General features: G+C 53.6%; 1 protein-coding gene across 1 annotated transcript in view; it reads right to left on the bottom strand.

Annotated features, from left to right (window-relative positions):
- Positions 1-3,498: 3,498 nt before the first annotated feature.
- Positions 3,499-21,051, bottom strand: part of LOC124472401 (chromodomain-helicase-DNA-binding protein 7-like) — an 18,242-nt gene continuing 689 nt past the window's right edge. Inside the window, exons 2-19 of the mRNA XM_047027194.1 lie at positions 19,919-20,124; positions 17,947-18,146; positions 17,636-17,798; positions 16,063-16,152; positions 14,975-15,078; positions 12,579-12,708; positions 12,184-12,299; positions 11,243-11,591; positions 10,667-10,875; positions 9,462-10,460; positions 9,098-9,258; positions 8,759-8,992; positions 8,360-8,536; positions 7,948-8,193; positions 7,550-7,762; positions 7,175-7,315; positions 6,899-7,003; positions 3,499-6,430 (exon numbers count right to left, since the gene is read on the bottom strand). Of these exons, the coding sequence (XP_046883150.1) occupies positions 5,336-6,430; positions 6,899-7,003; positions 7,175-7,315; positions 7,550-7,762; positions 7,948-8,193; positions 8,360-8,536; positions 8,759-8,992; positions 9,098-9,258; positions 9,462-10,460; positions 10,667-10,875; positions 11,243-11,591; positions 12,184-12,299; positions 12,579-12,708; positions 14,975-15,078; positions 16,063-16,152; positions 17,636-17,798; positions 17,947-18,146; positions 19,919-20,124 (4,938 nt within the window). The 3' untranslated portion in view covers positions 3,499-5,335. The remainder of the gene's footprint in view (positions 6,431-6,898; positions 7,004-7,174; positions 7,316-7,549; positions 7,763-7,947; positions 8,194-8,359; positions 8,537-8,758; positions 8,993-9,097; positions 9,259-9,461; positions 10,461-10,666; positions 10,876-11,242; positions 11,592-12,183; positions 12,300-12,578; positions 12,709-14,974; positions 15,079-16,062; positions 16,153-17,635; positions 17,799-17,946; positions 18,147-19,918; positions 20,125-21,051) is intronic.

The raw sequence follows: 21,051 nt of genomic DNA, 5'->3' as shown, positions 1-21,051 counted from the left end.
TCTCTCTTCCTCCCTCCCTCTCCTTCCTCCCTCTCTCTTCCTCCCTCTCTCCCTTTCCCTTCCTCCAACCCTCTTCCTACTTTCCCTTTTTCTCTCCTCCTCCTCACCCTCCCTTGACCAACTGTCCCTCTCTTTCTCCACTGCTACATTTTCTGCCCCCCCCTCCCTTCTCATTTTCTCTCTATCTCCTCTCTTTCCTCCCTCCTCTCTCCCCCCCTCCCCCTCTTATGGGTGTCTCCGGCGCAGGTTACCGTGATCAATCACGCTGCCGTGATGGCAAGGTCCTGGGTCGTCACGGCGACTGCAGATGGCTCGTTATCTGCGCGGAGCAGAGTCCTGGCCGCCATGGCGACCAGAGCAGGAAGTGACACGTCCAGGGGAGTGAATGGTCTGGCCTGTGTCAACAGCCAACCAACTGTCCGTCTGGACACACAACTCACCAGCTTGGGGGAGGGATGGTGGATGATTAAGACAGGCGGAGGAGGAAGGGGAGGAAGGGGAGGAGGATGATACGGAGGTGGTGAAGGAAGAGGAGGGGGGGGTTAAAGAGAGGAGGAGGGGGACCAAGTCCTGGCAGGGAAGGAGCCGACCTCACACTGACTAATGTGAATGAGATGACATTATGCAAAACAGCAGGAATATGTGTCATAACTAAATACAGATGAGCACATTACTGTGGGTGACCTGCACTCCCAGCCTCTCTATCTCTCCCACAGCGCTCCGCTCTATAATACATGAGCTACCTTATACAAAGCCTCCCAGTTTCACTTTTAGACCATATACATATAAACATTAGCATATCAATTATGAAACATCATGTATATAATTGATATTCTAGTATACAGTGTGTGTTACATGTAGTATGTGCTGGTTACATGTAGTATGTGCTGTTTATGGACATATGGAAGGTCATAGACTTCAACACAGCTTCAGAAACCTCTGAGAAAGAAAGGAGTTGATGTGAACTAGGGGCTAGTTGGTTTGGACTATAGGATGGTTGATAGTCTGGGATCTGGTTAGGGTAAATCAAGAGACCTGTTGGGTGTGGACTAGGACCTGTTGGGTGTGGACTAGGACCTGTTGGGTGTGGGCTAGGACCTGTTGGGTGTGGGCTAGGACCTGTTGGGTGTGGACTAGGACCTGTTGGATGTGGACTAGGACCTGTTGGATGTGGACTAGGACCTATTGTGCTGAGGCAGATAAGCTCCTCAAGGCAGGGCTTAGGATTAGTAACGCTCCACTGGGACAGCCAGCCAATCGGAGAACAGCATCGGGCCCCATCTCAATCCTGATCAGACGTGTCCTTCTCTTCCCTTCCTCTCTTATCTCTTTAAACATTAGTCCAACCTGTTTCACAATTCCATCCTTTCTAACATCATAAAACGGCTGGGTACTTTACTGAGTTTAAGCAAGGGGTTTGGACTGAGGAAACCATCCAATTTGTTTGTTTGAGGTAGGAAGGAAGGAAGGAAGGAAGGAAGGAAGGAGAGAAGGAAAAAGGATAGAAGGATGCTTGTTCCAGGGTAGTTTTCCTTCTTGGTTCTTATCCACGGCAGCGTAAAGAGCATCAGGGATGCAGGTCTCAGTTGGAGAGGTGAAGTGTGACCTTGTGTTGAAGTGCTCTCTGCTTGGTTACAACAGAGCGGTAACAGTCTACACTGAAGCTGAATGAACACGCAAGTGCAACATGAGAACAGTTGTGCGTGCACACACACCAAGACACACACCTCAAGTGGAAAAAAAACACGTGAGAGAACTGAATGGATCCAAGTTTTTTTTTCTTTTTCTTCTTTTACCTGATGGAGACAAAAAAAAGTCTGACATCTCAAGCAGTGAACATAAAAATACAAAACTCTTTTACAATATAATTGCAAGATCATTGTCCTCTGTTCAAACATTAGGTTGTGACCTCCGCTTCTCTGAATCTTCACACCCATTCTCACTCCTCCTTTAACCTCTCTGATTTAATATCCTCCCGAGAACTGGAGGAAGATCAAGGAAATTAAATATCATTCCGTTAATTGTTTTATTTGTTAAGAGTTCTGCATCTTTAACTTCTGCATCTACGACTGACTAGTTTTCTGATTAAGATATTGATCACAATTATAAAGCAAGCCCAGGATATCATCTCATTGGACAGCTCAATAAATACAAAGAGCTGCAAGATCGCTAGTCCGAAACCAACGTCCAGTGTAGTGGACATCAAATAATTTCTAGGCCTCTAATAGGGTGACGTGTTTCTGTACCTCTCCCTTGCCCAGCCTCTCCTGTCAGATTAAGGAATTCAATAGTTTTTATGGAACATATCCTGAACCTTTAAAAGAAAAACACAAATAAATGTATAAAGCAAAGAAGAAATGTTCTTAAATTTACTGTGATGAAGGTCATGGAAAAAAGAAAAGGACAAAGAAAAAAAAAAAGAAAAAATCTGGGATTTCACGTTTTCACCGGAAGGCCTCTGTCTATCAGGGCAGAGACACAGAGACAGGAAGGAGGCGAGACAGGAAGAAGGCGAGACAGGAAGGAGGCGAGACCGCCGCTAAGTTGAGACGCGCCCCTGCGTCCTCCAGACAGAGTGCATGCTGGGACAGGAGGGGAGGCCTATGGATTTTCCGACCCACTTCACCCCGAGACCCAGATTAGGAGACACGTCGATCACAGGGAAACCTCTCTCCAGCACACACACACTAACGCACACTGTGCCAAACAAACAGGCACACGCACACACACACAGTGTACAGCACACTAGGTCACACACTGTACAGTGTTCCAGTTTGTAATGTACGCACCACACACACACACTGGTCGGTCACAGCTGTCAGTGTGAGTCATGTCAGCAACTCCAGTAGGAGCGCTGCCATCTATGACGTCTGGCTGAGTTACCATGCCGACAGCATCTCTCACACACACACAAACTGCGGGTTTCGTGTGTTCAACTCCTCCCCCCCCCCCCCCCCCCCCCCCCCCAAGCTAAAATCCCCCTCGGACACACACTCACCCCTGCCAGTCTGCCCTTCACACACCTATAGAGACCCTTCCTCCCTCCCCGCACCTTCTACAGCCCCCTCTCACTAGACGCACACTGGATTTCAAATGCTAACACAGGTCAGCTGGAAACTGAAAACATTAATCATTTTGTGTTAGTCCACAATGTTCACACACGCACACACACACACACACCTGCCACCTCGACACACTGGGGCGGATCTAGAGATTTTCATTCGGGGTGGCAAAAGGAAGTTGTTGGGTGGCCTCCTGGAGGCGAATCAAAACCCAAAGTAGGGAGGTAGAGTACTTCCTATGGTAAATGATTAGGCTATAACATTGTAGTTTAAATGAAACACTAATATTATTTATTGAAATGTTCTGTAATGTACATATAATTTTCCATGGGAAGATTGGGGTGGCAGCTGCCACCCCTTGCCACCGCACACACACCTGAAACCTATACACACACGGACACACACACCTGCAATGAAAGACAGACAGGAACACTTGTTGGTTTCCTAGGCGAATATCAATGATTCACTTTTATTAAAAGCATCATAACTACAGTTCATCATCCATGATGTTTCAAAAAAACAAAAAACAAAGACACACAAAAGAAAAAAAAAAACATTTACAACGTATGTCTGTAAACTTCAAGGCTAGTTAGAATTGAGGTAATACTCGTCAGCTTGGTGGCTAAAAGTAACAAAAAGTCCATTCAATAGATATAATAAAGGTACCTGATTATTTTAGCTCTTAGACCAGTGCATCAACATGAACAGAGTGTGAGACAAAAATTGATTGCAGTTCTTATTTCCACATTATTTTTTGTTTGTACAGTTTACAGTTGGTTTTCGTTTATATGACACTTGTGGTTACTCGTTGGTGTACATGTGTAGGTGTGGTTGGTCGGTCGGTCGGTTGGTTGGAGAGTGAACAGTTGAACATTCAAAAGCTGCCTTGGTTATTGCTGCTGTGTGGGTGTGCAGAGGGCCGGCTAGCCCTCTTGCTCCCCTGCTCGGCTTGCTTCGTCAGTGTGTCAGACTACTTAACAGTCAGGAGAGGCAGAGATATACCAGTGTGGGACTGGACAAATGGATACAGGACAGGGGTAACAGACAGCCAGAGACAGACGGACACGACTGTGGCTAGTTAGCCTGTGAATAACCAGACAGGATCGGCGCTAGTTAACCTATGACAGCGACCAGCGACTGGCGCTAGTTAGCCTATGACAAGAGACCAGACAGAACTGGTGCTAGTTAAGCTAGCTAGCCTATGACAAGAGACCAGACATAACTGGTGCTAGTTAGCCTATGACAGAAACCAGAAAAAACTGGCGCTAGTTAGCCTATGACAGATCCGACAGTGCGGGCGCTAGTTAGCCTAGCTAGCCTACAACTGAGACCAGAGACTGACTATGAGTGAGCACAGATGCTAGGCCTGCGACCGGGACCAGACAGTTGTCAGACCAAGCACTGAGAAACAGTCAGAGTACTGGCCGAAGGAGCCCACTACCGTGAAAGAGTTAGTGTGCTTCCTACCGCGTATAATATGGGGGAGAAGACAAGGTTAGTTACAAAGGTATAGAAGGAGTGAGACCTACAATGGATAGTTAGTGTGTCTGTGAAAGAACGATCTGTGTGTGTGTGTGTGTTCAGTGTGTCCGACTGGGGTGCAGTCAAGAATGAGGCCATCTGATATGTGAGAACTTCAAACCCACTCTTCAAGGCTGAACAGTACAACAGCAACATAAAATTACCCAGGATCCTTTTCAGCAGCAAGTAGACGTTTAATGCCGTAGCCACTGAAAGTTAACGAGATGCTACTTACTGTCACAATATCAACTGTAGAGAGGGAGAGAGAGAGAGAGAGAGGGAAGGAAGGAGAGAGATGGAGGGAGAGAGAGAAAAAGAACAAAACGATAAAAAAGAAAAAAAAAAGAACAGAAAAGCAGCATAGCACTATTGGAACCATTTCATTCCTATAATATTTCAGGAGGTTTTCCATCTCATCTACGATGCACTGCACAGTGCTCAGAGATCAGAAATCACTCCTTTCTGACATCTGCAAAACTCTACTTCAGAGCATTTTCCCTGACTACGCTAAATTGGCAGAGAGAGCTCTTAAAAAAAAAAAAAAAAAAAAAAAAAAAAAAAAACTTACACGCTCTCTCCGTTTCATATTTACCAGTTGAAACAATTAACAGAAACAAAAACAAAAATTCATATATAATAATGTTTGGATATCAAGTTGGTGTGTAAACGAGGTGAGCGGTCCAGAGAAGAGAAAGGTAAAAGGGGGGGAGGGGGGAAGGTTGGGAGAAATGTAGAAGGCCAGTTTCAGTCATTCATTCACTCTTCTCCTCTTCCTCCTCTTCCTCTCCCGCCCGGCTGCTCTCCATTGGCGAGTCGGCCTCCTCTGCTCGTCCCGGCCCCTCCTCCTCCAGAGCCGAGGACTCGGCCGCCTTCTCCTGGCTCTCGCCCGAGTCGCTGTCGTCCGCCGTGTTCTCCGACGCCTCCGCGTTGGGGGCAGGGCTGGGGGCGCGGCCAGCGGCAGGCTCCTCCTCCTCCTTGTCCGGTGCGGCCCCACCCCCTCCTACTGCTGCTGCTCCTCCGCCGGCGGCCACCGCGGCTCCCAGGGCCCCGGCCATGGCGGTCTGGAGGTCAGCCAGCGAGGTGGGGGGGAAGCCGGGCAGGGTGAGGCCGCCCAGCCCTGGGGGCAGGAACATGGAGGGGTAGAAGAGGCCAGGGGCCATGGTGGACAGCAGGAAGGGGTTGAAGGCCAGGGAGTTTGCCGACATGCCGGCGGCCGCAAGAGCCGCAGCGTCTCCGTTGGCCTCGGCCTCAGCCTCGCCTGCCTTCTCTTCCTCCCCTCCCCTCCCCCCTTCCCTCTTCTTCCTCCTCTTTTTCTTCTCCCCCCTCTTCTCCACATCCCCTCGCTCCTCCCCCGCCCCCCCCCTCTCCTCCCGCTTGGGCTTCGAGGTCTCGTCCGACTCCCCGTCCTCCGCGCTCCCGTTGGCGGCGGGGCTAGAGGTTGCGGCGGCAGCGGCAGCCGCCAGGTTGTTGCCAAACAACCCCCCCAGGCCAAACATGTTGGGCAGGCCGCCCATGCTGGGGAGCATGAGGGGCAGCATGGCGGAGGTGTGCTTACCGTCTCCCCCTGTGAGGCCGGGGGGGAATCCCATGAGGCCGGCGGCCAGCTGCAGGCTCTGCAGCGACTGCAGGCTGCTGAGGTCCATGCCCCCAAACAGCCCGTTCATCAGCAGGGGGTTGACCCCCGAGGACGCAGCAGCCGCCACCGCCTGGGCCTGGGCCTGAGCCTGGGCCGCCGCCGTCGCCTTGGCGATCTCCGACTTGGGGCGTCGTCCCCGGCGACGGACGCCCTCCTCGCGGACCACGGGCCCGGTGAGCAGGCGGTCGAACATGGCCTCCGGGAGGAAACCCTGAGGGGGGGAGGAAGAGATGAGGGGTCAAGGCAAAGGAGAGGAAGAGAGGGGGGGAAGGGGAAAGGAGAGGAAGAGGAGGGTCAAGGCAAAGGAGAGGAAGAGAGGGGGGGAAGGGGAAAGGAGAGGAAGAGGAGGGTCAGGGCAAAGGAGGGGAAGAGAGGCGGGAGGGTGAAAGGCGAGGGGGGAAGATAAGAGACAGGGGGGGGAGAGGACAGAGGGAAAACAGCAAAAATGGTGGAAAGGAAAGGGGGGAGGAGAGGGTTAGATTATGAGAACATCAGCTCTTGGTCATTCATCAAATTATATCAGCTTTTTAAAACGAATTAAACGCTGTCAGGATTAACCAGAGATGTTAGTGATTAGATGGCCTTTAGCACTGCTACACTGAACCCAACACACTCTCTCTCACACACACACAGCTAGCAACAAAATGGAATGTTCCAGTAATGGGGTCAGGTGACTTACAGATTGCTTGACGATATCCGTCCAATCAGGAGCGATGGCAAACTCGGGGTTCTCCAATAGCCATCTAGGAAGGTCCTTCATTGGTGGAGCCATGGCCCCGCCCATCTAGGGAAAACAACCAAGAGTAGTTCAGGCATCTGATTGGACAAGTCCTGAACCCATATTAATGCTCCTTTTGTCCAGGTTTATTTGTATGTTTGAGTATGTGTATTGAGTAAACTTGTGTGTGTACATTTTATGCTTGCTGTGTGAATGTTTGTGTGTGTGTGTGTGTACCTTGCGTCCGTTCCTGCGGTTGACCACAGGCACCCTCTCCTCTCCTGTGAGGGTGTTGATGTCGATCTTGTTGGGGTTCCTGCAGCGGTGCCTCTTCTGCTTGGGCTTGGGGAACTGAGACAGCAGCAGATCCTCGCTCTTCTGCAGGGGAGGAACACGGATATAAACACCATGTAGGCCTCTGACTCAAGACTGGGCCTAATGTGTGAGGTTGGGGAAGCAACTAATGGGGTTGGACAGGCAGCTAGTGCTCCACAATTTAAACATTTTTCCTTTGAGAGTACTGGTTCTGGAATTAACTTTACTTTGAATACACAAACTGGTCTCAAACTATGTATGTAGGTTCAGTTAGATTCTAGTTTCCTGTGTACTTACTGGTGTGTATCCAGCCATATCCATGGTGTATGTGGGGTGCTGTTGTAGCCAATCCCTGAGCTCCTTGCTGGATGGGGCGGAGTCTGAGGGCTCTTCCAGGGCGGAGGAGGCCAGGCGAGTGCTGGGGCTCTGCCCAGGACCGGCCAGGGATCTGGGGGCACAGGAGGGCATCTGCACGCCCTCCACCGGAGCCTTGCTGCTCTCAGAGTCCTCCTGAAGAGAAGGAACAGACAGGTTGAGCTCAACAGAACCATCTAGAACCAACAGTGGTAGAGCTACAACTCTCAAGAGATGGAACTCTCAAGGGATGGAACTCTCAAGGGAGGGGCTCTCTGAAAGGAAAGAACAGGAAGGAGGGATTCAAAGACTTGAGTTCCGGCCAATCACAGGCAGCGTACCGTGTTGATGGCTCCGCCCGTCTTATTTCCCATGAACAGCAGCTCCAGCCCTTCCACATTTTTCCTGCGGCCCCGCCTCCTCCTGGTGGGTAGGTCCGGCTCGGCCAATGAGCCGTTGGCCCTGTGGCGAGAGGGTGTGGCCGCCTGCAGGAGCTCCATCTGGGCTTTGAGGGCGGAGCCAGTTACCATGCCGCTGGAGAAGCTGCCCATGGAGGAAGAGGCCTTGTGGTGGTGGTGGTGGATGCCCTGAGGAAGACACCATCATTAGCATCATCATCATCACCACCATCATCATCACCATCAACAGTACCTTGGAGAGGTCCATGCCATGGCTCTAGGTTTGCAATTCACCCCCTCTCCCCCACACACACACACACACACCTCCCCCCTCCTCTCCCCCTCCCCCCAGTACCTTGGTGAGGTCCATGGCGTGGTTCTGGTGGTTCTGGGTCTCGGCAACATGGGACTCCCTCAGCTGGGCTACCATCTCCATCAGGTTCCTCCTCTTGGCCGCCCGCTCCGCCTCAATCTCCACCTTCCTCCGCCGGCGCCGCCGCTGGCGAGGCACCGACATGCTCAGAGCGTCCTCCTGACGGGGGGACAGAGGGAGGATGGTTATTTTTTTGTTTGTGTTTTGTAAGGTGTGTTGGTAGTGTGTGTGCAAGTGTAGGAGTGGTGTGTTGTAACTTGTGTGAGGTCACTCACTGACCTGGGGCGAGAGCGTGAGGTCATGTGATGACCTGTCATGATGTCATGTTATGATGTCATGATGTAATGTTATGTTGACATGTTTTCCTGTGAGGTCACTCACGTTGACCTGGGGCGACAGCGTGAGGTCTTCGCTGCCGCTAAAGCTGGTCTGTCCCGTTGCCATGGAGAGCTCCGCCAGGCTCCGCCTCTGCAGCGGGCTCTCCGCCATCGCCGTCGACGGCCCGTATCCCGGCAACATTCCTGGGAAGTCGAAGAACTGGCGTCGGTTGATGGGCCACTTGCCCTTGATGACGGCCTCGCAGATGTTGTCCATGCGGTTGATCATGATCCTGTCCTGGAAAGGTGAGACACACACACACAGGTGTCAGGTAGAGGTGGAAGCCAGGGAGGGGGAGAGGAGGGGAGATGAGGAGGAGGGACACTCCTGCATTCTACCAACCTTGGGCCAGAAGGAGAAGGAGAAGGTTCTGTCCTGGAGAACCTGGATGGTGGAGGGTTCTCCGTCCTCCGCAGGGAACCCGTCTCGCGTCTCGTCTCTAGCGGTGCTCAGAGAGGCGTTACTCTCCTCGTCAAAGTTCTTCTGCTCTGAGGAACCACCGGCTGGGGAAGAATACCAGCGTTACAACACCCAGACACAGTAACCTCACATACTTACTCTTTTAACAGACACCATTATCTAAAGTAGTGTAAATAGTGGAGTTTTAATGTTAATTTGGTGGTTAGAATCAAGATTGGTCTTCGTACACACAGACCAATGAGTGTAAGGGGCGCAAATCGAAAACCGATCGATTGATCATGCCTACCATCAGCCTGTGACGACTTCTCAGACTTATCGTCTTCGTCCATCTTCTCCTCCTCCTCTTCCTCAGAGGCCTTCTCCGTCAGGGCCTTGGGAGGCTCCTGGTGAGCCGGCACCTTGTCCTCCACCTCCTCGTTCTTCTTCTCTCCTTCTTCCTCCTCCTCCTCCTCTCCAGCAGGTGTGGGAGGGGCTTTGGGAGATGACGAGGTTTCCTTGGAGTCCTCCTGGAGGTCGGGCTTCCTGTCCTGGCCCCTACTGTCCTGCGTGGGAGACCCCTCGCCCTCAGGCTTCACCTCCATCTTCTCGTCGGTCGTCTCCTCATCCTTTGTATCAGTTTCCTCCTCCCCCGCCTTGCTCTTCACCTCCTTCTTGGGAGACACAGTTTTTCCCTCCTCCTTTTCCTCCTCCTCCATCTTCCCTCCTTCTTCCTTGGTTTCGGCCTTCTCCATTTTAGAACATGGAATGTCGTCTTCGTCTCCCTCTTCCTTCACCTCTTTTGTCCCTTTCGTCTCCTTCTCCTCCTCTTCCGTTTTCACTCCCTTCCCTTCTTCTTGCTCCTCTTTCACCACCACCTCCTCTTCCTCCTCCTTCAGCTTCTCCTCCTGCTCCTCCTCCTCCACGCCCGACGTCTCAGGAGGAGCGGCAGGCAGCGCGGCGGCCAGGTCGGAGGGCAGAGCGGCTCCGTCGCGGCCGCCGGCCCCCTTCTGGGTGAACCTGCGGTGGGCCTCCAGGAAGCCCAGGGCGGGGTCGTTCAGGATGTGGTAGTCTGTGCGGCTCACGCCGTGTTTGGAGGCGCCCAATAGGAGGTCTCGGTCGTGGCGGCCGCACTCCCACCAATCGGGGAGGTCGGAACTGGGCTGGCAGAGGCGGAGCCTCTCCTTAAGGAGGGGGTTGGGCAATACTTGCTCTCTGATTCGCCGAAGCAGCTCGATGCGGTAAAGAGTGCGCGATGCGCGCTCCTCTGTGATTGGGTCGATAATCAGGGTGGGGTCTGGGAGCTCAGCTGGGGGGGAGGGGGGGGGGGGAGGAGAGAGAAGGTTAATGTTCACCATCTAACCAGCCCCGTTCTGTAAGTTTCTAGATGTTGGTGACGCAAGATGCCATCTCATCAAGTCAATAAAATAGAAACCGGATCATCGTGAAAGAAGCGAAAGTTTCTCAAACAAATAAAAAGAAGAATTGAAACGTATACATTTCACTAGTGTTTACCATTGTCGGCCTTGAGCTGCATGCGGCAGACCCGTTTGCACATGGCCACAAAGGAGTAGTAGTACTTCTCCAGACTCTCATCAGTCTTCTTGTCCAATCGGGCGAAGGCCCTGAACTGGGCCCAGTCAAAGCGCTGGCGGGCTGTGTCGTAGACCACGCCGAAGGTGGAGACCACACGGTAAAAGTCTGCTTCCTCACGCCTGGTCCACCTGACCACCACCGGACCAGCAGGGGGAGAGAGAGGGGTCAGGTTTCATTTCAGATTTTTTTAAAGGTTATCTGCAATTACTAGGTTTAGTGGTTATAAATAGCTTTTTATAATAATAGTGATACAAAATTATAATTGTGGAGTGCATTTCTTGCACTCAAAACCGCTTTTAGAAGCAAGATCTGAAGAACAGTCCCCTCCCAAGCAGTACACACAACAACCAACACAACAACCAACACAACAACCAACACAACAACCAACACAACAACCAACACAACAACCAACACAACAACCAACACAACAACCAACACAACAACCAACACAACAACCAACACAACAACCAACACAACAACCAATCAAAACCCCACCTCTGTCTCCTCTCTTTGTAATAGGCTCCCCCGTCTGCCAATAGGGCGGTTGCCTCGGGAAAAAACGCCCCTCCTTTGGCCATGAAAGGGTTTCCTTCAGCCAGGAAGGCTCCGACCTCCGGCAGGAACCCCGGGGCCCCGCCCACGTCGGTTACCATGGCGAGGAGCTGATCCCGGGGCCGGCGGCGGCGGCGTCCGTCGGGGCGGGTCATGGCCTCCTGGCGCTGCTGCTCGCGCCGGTTGGTGCGCTGGTAGGCCGTGATGAGGCGCCGCAGACGAGCGGTGAGAGCGGACGCAGCAGGCCAGTAGAGACGACCCCCCGCACCTCGACCGTTCTCTCCTGGCTTAGCTGGGGGGGAGGAGAGGGAGATAGGGAGGGGGGGAGACGGGGAGGGGGGGAGACAGGGAGGGAGGGAGACAGGGAGACAGGGAGAGAGGGAGACAGGGAGGGAGACAGGGAGGGAGACAGGGAGAGAGACAGGGAGGGAGACAGGGAGGGAGACAGGGAGGGAGACAGGGAGGGAGACAGGGAGAGAGACAGGGAGGGAGACAGGGAGGGAGACAGGGAGAGAGACAGGGAGAGAGACAGGGAGAGAGACAGGGAGAGAGACAGGGAGGGAGACAGGGAGGGAGACAGGGAGGGAGACAGGGAGGGAGACAGGGAGGGAGACAGGGAGGGAGACAGGGAGGGAGACAGGGAGGGAGACAGGGAGGGAGACAGGGAGGGAAGGAGAGAGACAGGGAGGGAGACAGGGAGGGAGACAGGGAGGGAGACAGGGAGGGAGACAGGGAGGGAGACAGGGAGGGAGAGATTGTACGGAGTGTTAATTATTGGGGGAAACAAGAAAAGCAGATAGAAAGCGTGTGTGCATTAGTGCGTCTGCACATGTATGTGTGTGTGTGTACAGGTGTGTGTGTACAGGTGTGTGTGTGTGGCCTACCTTCAGGGTCCACATCCATGGACTCATCCTTGTCATCCAGGGGAGAGTTGGTGAAGTCATCCAGCTCATCCTTGAAGGGCATCCTCAGAGGCTTGTATTCTGGGTCCTCATCCTCCCTGGATGAAGAGAGGAGGGGGGGAGGAGAAGAGGGGGGAGAGAGGAGGGGGGGGAGAGAGGAGGGGGGGAGTTAAGAAAAAAAAAAGAGCATTTGATGTGCCAGACGACCCCCCCACCCCAAAATAAAAGAACCAATTAAACAAAAGGTGCAAGAGCAAATAATCCTGATGAATGAGAGAGTGAGAGAGAGAAGAGAGAGCTGGGGACAGGAGGTTGGCGAGTGGAGGAGGAGGAGAAGGGAGGTGGTGCTGATGGTGTTCTGGCAGAGAGAGTCTCACCCCTCCACGCCATCTGCCATCATGTCCGCCCCCCTCTGCTCGGCTGCGATGGCCTTGGCATCAGGCATGCCTACCCTCTCCAGGAAACACAAGGCTGGGTCTGCTCGCATCGAGTTATACTTCTCATAGCCTGGAGAGAGAGGAGACAGAGAGAGAAGAGAGATGAAGGGGGGGAGGGAAGAATAAGGAAGTGGGAGGAGAAGGAGGGGGAGACAGAGAGAGAGAGGAGAGAGAGAAAGGAGAAGGAGAGAGATGGAGGGGGAGACAGAAGGAGATTGGGGGGAAAAGGAGAGAAGGAAGAGAGAGGGGTGGAAAGCAGTGTCATTACCAAGGTCCGTGTCACTGTCAAGAGAGCCTTTCAGAGAGACCGTCAGAGAGAGACCGTCTGTCATCACCAGAGAGCAGCCAAGTCACAGGCTGTCATGGTGACAGGAAACACCAGAGGAACTCAAAACTGACAGGAAGTTTAGGGACACTAACAGGAAGTTGCGGACACTAACAGGAAGCGGTTGAATCAATGAACGTCCTGTGGGTGTCGAGACCACCAGTACCGCAACGCCTCACAACCCCCCCCCCCCCCCCAGTGCTGAAGGGCAGAGCGTGCTGAGGACAGGGGCCGAGGACAGCAGCAGTGCTGAAGGGCAGAGCGTGCTGAGGACAGGGGCCGAGGACAGCAGCAGTAATGAAACCCTGTCAGAGACACCTCCTGCCTTCCATATTAAATCATTACTGAGACAAAAACACGAGCAGAAGGCCCCACCTCAGGACCCAGCTGCACACACACAAGACACACACACACACCGCCCGCTGAAGGGGGTGGGGGGGGGGGGGAAGGGTGCGCGCGAGTGCACGTGTTTGTTAAATGTCACTGTGTGTGCATGTCAAAGTGAACCTGTGTGTTGTGAGAAAGTGTGTCTTAGCGGTGCACACGTATGTGTGTGTTCAGCAGAGGGTGAGCAGTGAAGAGAGGAACATAGATAGAGGAGGGGGAGGTAGAGAGAGCGAGGTGAAAAGGTAGAGCGAGAGACTGAGAGAGCGAGGGAAGGAGAGACACACACAGAGAGAGAGAGAGAGAGAGAGAGAGAGAGAGAGAGATGCCCGTTGAAGTTGTCCAAGCAGAACAGATTAGAGCCTGCATATCCCACTGAGCACAGCGGGAGGGAGGGGGAGAGGAGGCGGGAGGGGGAGAGGAGGAGGGGGAGGAGGTCCACAGGGAGGAAGGCTGTAGGACCCTTCAACCGTGCCAGTGAGCAGGCCAGACCACAGCCACTAGCCCTCACTCCCTCCTCAACGCCCCCCCACCCCCCCTCTCTCCTCCCCCATCCTCTCTCCCACCTACCATCCTCTGCCTCTCTCCCGAACATCACATTTCAATTAGGATTTATGCTGTGACACATTGTTCCTAACCGCCGCTGTGCCCCGAGCCAAACGCTAATCATGAGGAGGTTTATAGGCCATCAGTCTTCCCTCTGCAGCCCCAGAGACTGTGTGTGTGTGTGTGTGTGTGTGTGTGCGTGTGTGTGTGTCCGTGTGCATGCGTTTCGTCCCAGGGCCTCCCCAGTGAATGAGGATTATGATTAACTGTGGGCTGGCTGTATTGTATGTGTGTTTGAGTTTGTGTGTGCGTGTTCTGCGAGTGTGTGTGTGTGTGTGTTCTACGAGTGTGTGTGCGTGTATTCTACGAGTGTGTGTGAGTTACTGAGCTCCATCCATAATTGAATCAGAGAGGGTGGCAATTACTGAGAACGACGACAATTATCCTCAATTAATATTAATATTTATTACCGTCAATACAATTGGCACTTTGAAACCCTTGGTGCTGTTGGCTGGGGAGAGGGTGGAACCAGCATGGAAGCAGACTGATGCTGAGAACCCATCTGCTGGTGTGGCCTCCACCCTGGAGAGGACTGGTCTGGGTGCTATACCTGGATGACCAGGGGGGCTTGGACTGACTGGATGACCAGGGGGGCTTGGACTGACTGGATGACCAGGGGGGCTTGGACTGACTGGATGACCAGGGGGGCTTGGACTGGCTACGGATCTGGTATCTACACACCCACACACTATTACCTCTGAAATACCACCTCTTCAGAACCACACACACACTTTAGAACCACACAAATACACCCTTCATTCCCTCACACAAACACAATGTCACACACACAGAACCGAACATAACTCCCATGGCCCCCACCCCCACACACGGCCCCCGCCCCCACCCCCCCACACGGCAGGCTCCAGCCCCACATCCTGCCAGGCTCCCAGCCCTCTTGGGCTCCATCCATCACTCTGCTGACACCTCACTGAGCCAGCTGTGTTCCGCCGTCACTATGGGAACACCAATCAGCCTGCGGTCGGCCGCCGGGGGGGAGGGGGGTGGGGGAGGAGGGGCTTACCGTGTTTGAAAACGCCGATGAGCAGTGATTTGTCAGCCTCGCTGTCCCACCAATCAGCAGGGACCTCGGCGTGGAAGGGCTGAGGGATCCAGATATCCAGCTCACTGGAGGGGGGGGGAGAGGGAGAGACCGAGAGAGAGACCGAGAGAGAGAGACAGAGAGAGAGAGACAAAGAGAGAGAGAGAGACAGAGAGAGAGAGAGACAGAGAGACAAAGAGAGAGAGACAGAGAGAGAGAGACAGAGAGGAGGAGGGAGATACAGAAGAGAAAGAATGGGAAAGAAAGAGGCGGGGAAAACGGATTAAAAGGGTCTAAATCTGCAAGCAATCGCTTAATCAGATGAGCGCGCCTGTAATGGCCTTATCTCCAGGCATCTGGGAGGAAGCATGCTCATTAGCTACAGGGGTGAGGGGGGAGGCTGGACCTGGGACACACACACAAACACGGAATGACACAAACACAGAAAGACACGCACAATGACAGACACACGCACACACTGAAACATACAAGGACACACACAAGGAGAAACGCACACGTAGTCTTATCACCAGAAACACCAAACCATGTCTGGCTCTGGGCCTAGACCTGCTCTATCACCACCACCAGACAAGCACACACACACACACACAGTACGTCTTACATGCAGTCGGTTGGATACACACACACATACTTGCTGGCATGTATACTCAGAGGCTCACACACACACTTTTGCTGGCATGTTTACACACACACAGCTGTTCGGTCAGGACCCAGGAAGGCATCAACATGGCGTGCACGTTTTCAACATTATACATGCATGCACATCTGGGTGAGGGGTTAGAAGAGAGGAGAGGGGGATGGGAGAGGCTTGAGCTTGGGAGTGTGGAGACATTATGGACGGTGACTGAGAGGGAGAGAGAGAGGGGTAGAACAAGAAAGGGAGGGAGAGAGACAGGACAAAACAGGAGAGAGCGAGAGAGACAGAACAGGAGAGGGAGAGAGGTAGACAGACAAGGAGAGAGGGATAAGAGAGAGAGAAAGAGAAATGGAGGCAGACAGACGAGGAGAGAGAGATATAGGGAGGGAGAGAGGAGAGAGACGATGCCAACCTTGAGTCTGTTCCCTCCAGGATCCTGTCGGCCTGGTCACCAATGACTTCCTGTCTCAGATAGTAGAGCATACGGACCCTCAGCAGCACTCTGGAACAGGGAGGGGGAGGGGGGGAGAGAGAGTCAGCCAGCCAGTATCTGCAACTCTCATCCCTGTGTGTGTGTGTGTGTGTGTGTGTATATATATGTCAGCAGTGGCAGGGGCTGAGCAGAGCTGGCCTGCTCACGAGCGACAGCACCAGCGAGCGTGTGTGTGTGTGTGGTGGCTCTTTGGCACGGCCTCCTGCCCATCCATCAAGCTGCCAGGCCTGATTAGCTGGGGCTGCGGGCAGCGCCAGCCCCCACTCGCGCCTGACAGATGGCACCCCATAATCACCCCGCACCAACAGGTCTGCTTGGCACCTGGTCTGGAGCACTGCCAGCCTGCACACTAACCTGCCGCCACGGGCTCGTCTCCCTGACAACACAGCACCACCGCGGACGGGAGGGGAAAGTTTTGGCAAGGCGGCGAGAGAAAAGAGGGAGAGAGAAAGGGAGAGGAAGACAGAGAGAGAGAGGGGCGCAAAACAGGAAGGAGGAGGAGGGGAAACAGCAGGCCAGAACGGAGGAAGAACGTGCTGATTTAGAAGAAGAAAAACTGGCAGACAGAAACGGGGGGGGGGGGGGGGGGGGAGAAAGAGAGAGAGGGGGGGGGGGTGGACAATGACAACAGAAGGAAAGTTCCATCCAGGCAGAAAGAGGAGAGTACGGCTGGCCAGAATGGAGGAGTGGGAGAAGAGATAGCAGCTAGCAAGAACAATAGGAGCAGAGAGGGAGGGAGAGGGAGGGGGGGAGAGAGGCTGGATAGGAGTCTGTACAATAGGCTAGCTAGCCTGGGGGAGGGTGTGTGAGAGAGGATGAAAGGTCTGCAGCAGAGCTGTGTTGACATGCTTCTACAGGACCAGGATCTGAGCTAGAGGCCACCACAAGAGTCACAACTCCATCTGGAATGAAGAGTTCTAGAAGGGTCAGAACTCCATCTGGGATGAAGGGTTCTAGAAGGGTCAGAACTCCATCTGGAATGAAGGGTTCTAGAAGGGTCAGAACTCCATCTGGGATGAAGAGTTCTAGAAAGGTCAGAACTCCATCTGGAATGAAGGGTTCTAGAAGGGTCAGAACTCCATCTGGAATGAATGTTCTAGAAGGGTCAGAACTCCATCTGGGATGAAGAGTTCTAGAAGGGTCAGAACTCCATCTGGGATGAAGAGTTTTAGAAGGGTCAGAACTCCATCTGGAATGAAGGGTTCTAGAACTCAATCTCCAGAACTCCACTTGATGCGAGTTATGAGGGTTCAGAGGTCATGGGTTATTCAGGTGAGTTGTGAGGGTCAGGGTCCAAAACTAAGGGGTCAGATATCAGGGGTCGTACTTATTGCAGTGTTTTTCGAGGCGAGTTGAGGGGTCAGTGGTGTTTGAGGTGAGTTGTGAGGTCAGTGGTGTTTGAGGTGAGTTGTGAGGTCAGTGGTGTTTGAGGTGTGTTGTGAGGTGAGGGGTCAGTGGTGTTTGAGGTGAGGTGAGGGGTCAGAGGTCGTACTTGTTGCAGTGGTGTTTGAGGTGTCTCTTGTAGCTGTCCTCCTGGAGCAGTAGGTCAGGGTTGCAGGATGCCAGCCACTCTGCCCTGGGCAGCTGGGGGGTGGGGGCCAGGGCCGGCTTGCCCTTCTTCCCCTTGCGGCCCCGAGGGACAGGGGTGGACAGTCCTGGAGGGGGGAGGAGGTGGGAGTCACACAGGGACCACAGAGCACACAACAGCAGCTTCACGGTGTGTTTTAAGTGTGTTTGTGTGTTACCAGAGTGGTTGGCCTGTGTGTGTGTGTTACCAGAGTGGTTGGCCTGTGTGTGTGTTACCAGAGTGGTTGGCCAGTGTGCGGCTCTGTCCGTCCTCTGACGGGGTGATCAGGTCCCAGATGAAGCTCTTGATATTCTCGTCGCCACGGTAATGCAGTAGGCAGTAGGCCAGCAGGGCGCGGCAGATGGTCTCAACGTCCTGCTCACGGAGGGGACGCTTGAAACGCCCGTGAGACAAGATGTCACCCCAACGACCCCACCTGGGAGGAGGGGGGAGAGAGAGAGGAGGGGGGAGGGAGGGAGAGATATTCAGTCAGAGTCATCATGTCTCATTCATATATGAATGCACCAGAGCTGCACCCCAGACCAGCCCAGGCCAGACAACAGCCCAGACAGTCTGTCTGACATCATCCTGTCTGTCTGACATCATCCTGTCTGTCTGACATCATCCTGTCTGTCTGGCTGTCTCAAACCGATGTCCCCACGCCCACCTCCATGACCTGAATCCTTCAACCCCCTCCTCACCGTGTCCCACACCAATACGTGAACACACACACACACACACACACACACTGACCTAGTGAAGGCCTCTGCATGTGTGACACCACCTCACTAGACTGGTGATATGACTGTGGTTGGCATGACGCCCTGCCCCACCATAACAGGGGGGTGGGGGGAGAGTTCTAGAACAGAATATACTGTTCTAGAACCAGATCCTGATCTGGACCATGAGAAGAGAGATTAACCCTGATCTGAGAGTAGACCAGTCAAGTTTAGAGGACCAGGCTGCTAGACAGACAGACAGACGGCTAGACAGACGGACAGCTAGACAGACGGACAGCTAGACGTGTCACAAAAATGATCCAGACAAATGAACACACTCGCGCATTCAAATACAAAAAGGCAGACCAGACAGACATCCAGCCGGCCAGCACAGACTGACAAGAGAGATGGGAGAGAGAGAGACAAGCAGACATCCAGCGGGGGAGAAGGGGGGGGCTATATGTGGCCTACAGCCCCAGGGCTCTGCACCAGACAGGGGAGAGAGAGGGAGGACAGGGGGAGAGAATGGAGAGAGGGAGGACAGGGGGAGAGAATGGAGAGAGGGAGGACAGGGGGAGAGGGAGGAGAGAGGGAGGACAGGGGGAGAGAATGGAGAGAGGGAGGACAGGGGGAGAGAATGGAGAGAGGGAGGACAGGGGGAGAGAAAGGAGAGAGGGAGCGTCAGAAAGGAGAGGTAGAAGGACAAAAGCGAGAGCTGGAGAAAGAGAGGAGACAAGAGGACAGGAGAGGGCAGGAGAGAGAGGGCAGGAGAGAGAGGGAGAGAGAGATAGAGGGCAGGAGAGAGAGGGAGAGAGAGATAGAGGGCAGGAGAGAGAGCAGGGAGAGATAGAGGGCAGGGGGAGGGGTAGAAGAGAGAGGTGGAGTGAGGGGCGGAGGAGAGGGGGAGGGGAGACTGGCATGTGAAAAACAAACCCACCCTCTCAGTTGCTGCTGCTGCTGCAGGTTGGACATGGTGCGTCTAACCAGCCATGATGACTGCACAGGTCAGGCTGTGCGTAATGACTGGGTGAGTGTTAGCACTGCTGTGTGTTAGGCAAGGTCACTGTGTGCGCATAGAAGTGTGAGGGTGTTAATGGTATGCGTGTGTGTTCTGGGTCACAATGTGTTGTGCAAAGCAGTATCAATCGGAGTTCCGTGTGTGTGTCTGTGTGTGTGAGATGATCGTTCTGGCATGTGAGGCCAGGACTGCTTGATGTGTTCAATCACACTGCATGTGAGGCCGCAAGCATTATTCTACACACACACGCCCATACTTCAACCACCTCCCCCTCTCTCTCTCTCTTTCCCCAACACTTCACCCCCACTATACCCAACCTCTACCACAACCCAATACCCCTACCTCTCCCCCACCATCACCCCTCATCTCCCCAGGCTGTGGGCTCCAGGCTCACCCATAGACCAGCAGGTCTCCCCCCCCTCCCCCTCCCCTCCCCCTCCCCCCAGGTGTAGCTGTGGGCTCCAGGCTCACCCATAGACCAGCAGGTTCTTCTCCACCCTGAAGCACTCGCTGCGGGGGTATCCCTGTGTGCGGTCCTGGCTCCTCCGGGGCTTAGGGACGGGCTTCTCCTCCGAGTCGCTCTCCAGGTCTGAGAACTCCAACATCTCGTCCTCCTTGGCCGCGCTAAAGTGCCGCGTCTGCTTACGCACGCGCGGCGTGTCGATCACCAGGGTGTTCTGGGAGACGAAACAAATGCACCCTCCGTTAGGACTTCCTAAACAAATCATGTGTTTTTGCTGTTTTTGGAGGATGGCTTTGGTGATTCTAGTCTAAATACGGTCTGAGAAACGGGCCTGAAGGCTGCAGTGGGCCTGAGAGGTGCTAGTTGGTCAAACAAACAAATTGTGTGTGTTTGTGTTCTCTCCAGGCAACGGCATAAGCGTAGCTAAGCAGCTTAGCTTTCTGCCTCCTAACCGCTGGAGACAGGAGGAACATGGGTAATTAAAGAAGAGGAGATTCCCACAGTCGGCATTTAAATCACCGCTACTCCACTCCGCTTAGCCCTGCTATCACTATGAGTGTGTGTGTGTGTGTGTGTGCGAACGGGACTGAGTGTGTGTGTGGTAACTACACTCCACGCTTGGCTAGCCTGGGGTAATCAGCCTTATTAATTAACGCCTCAGATTAGCGTATGTATGAGGAGCTAACACCAGCTAGCTCCGAGACTGAGTGTGTGTGTGTGAGAGAGACAGAGGTAGAGAGAGATAAAGTGAAGAGAGAGGGAGAGGTTGAGAGAGAGATAAAGTGGAGAGAGAGATAAAGTGGAGAGAGAGAGAGAGGTTGAGGGCAAGAGACTGAAAGAGGCAGAGAAAGTCCTAACAGCATTCAGGGAATGTTTCTCCTCTGACAGGATGTGTTGTTCCTCTCAGTGATCGACGCTCAGCTGTGCCAGGCTCGCGCACCCTCCCCTCTCTCCCCCCCGAGTACTTACTGCTGTTGTCCCTGGTCCCCCCCCCCCCCCCCCCCCCCTGATCCAACCCCAACATCTAGCCTAGCTGCTGAAATAACAACCACATGCTAACACCCAGTCAACCGCTAACCATCACATGATCCCCAGATACTGGACACACTTGAGCCGTGACAGGCTTGACCCTGAAAGAACT

The sequence above is a fragment of the Hypomesus transpacificus genome, chromosome 10 (genome assembly GCF_021917145.1).
Source record: "Hypomesus transpacificus isolate Combined female chromosome 10, fHypTra1, whole genome shotgun sequence".
NCBI lineage: Eukaryota > Metazoa > Chordata > Actinopteri > Osmeriformes > Osmeridae > Hypomesus > Hypomesus transpacificus.
Note: the sequence above shows the minus strand (reverse complement) of the source record. Positions and strands in the feature narration are given on the sequence as shown.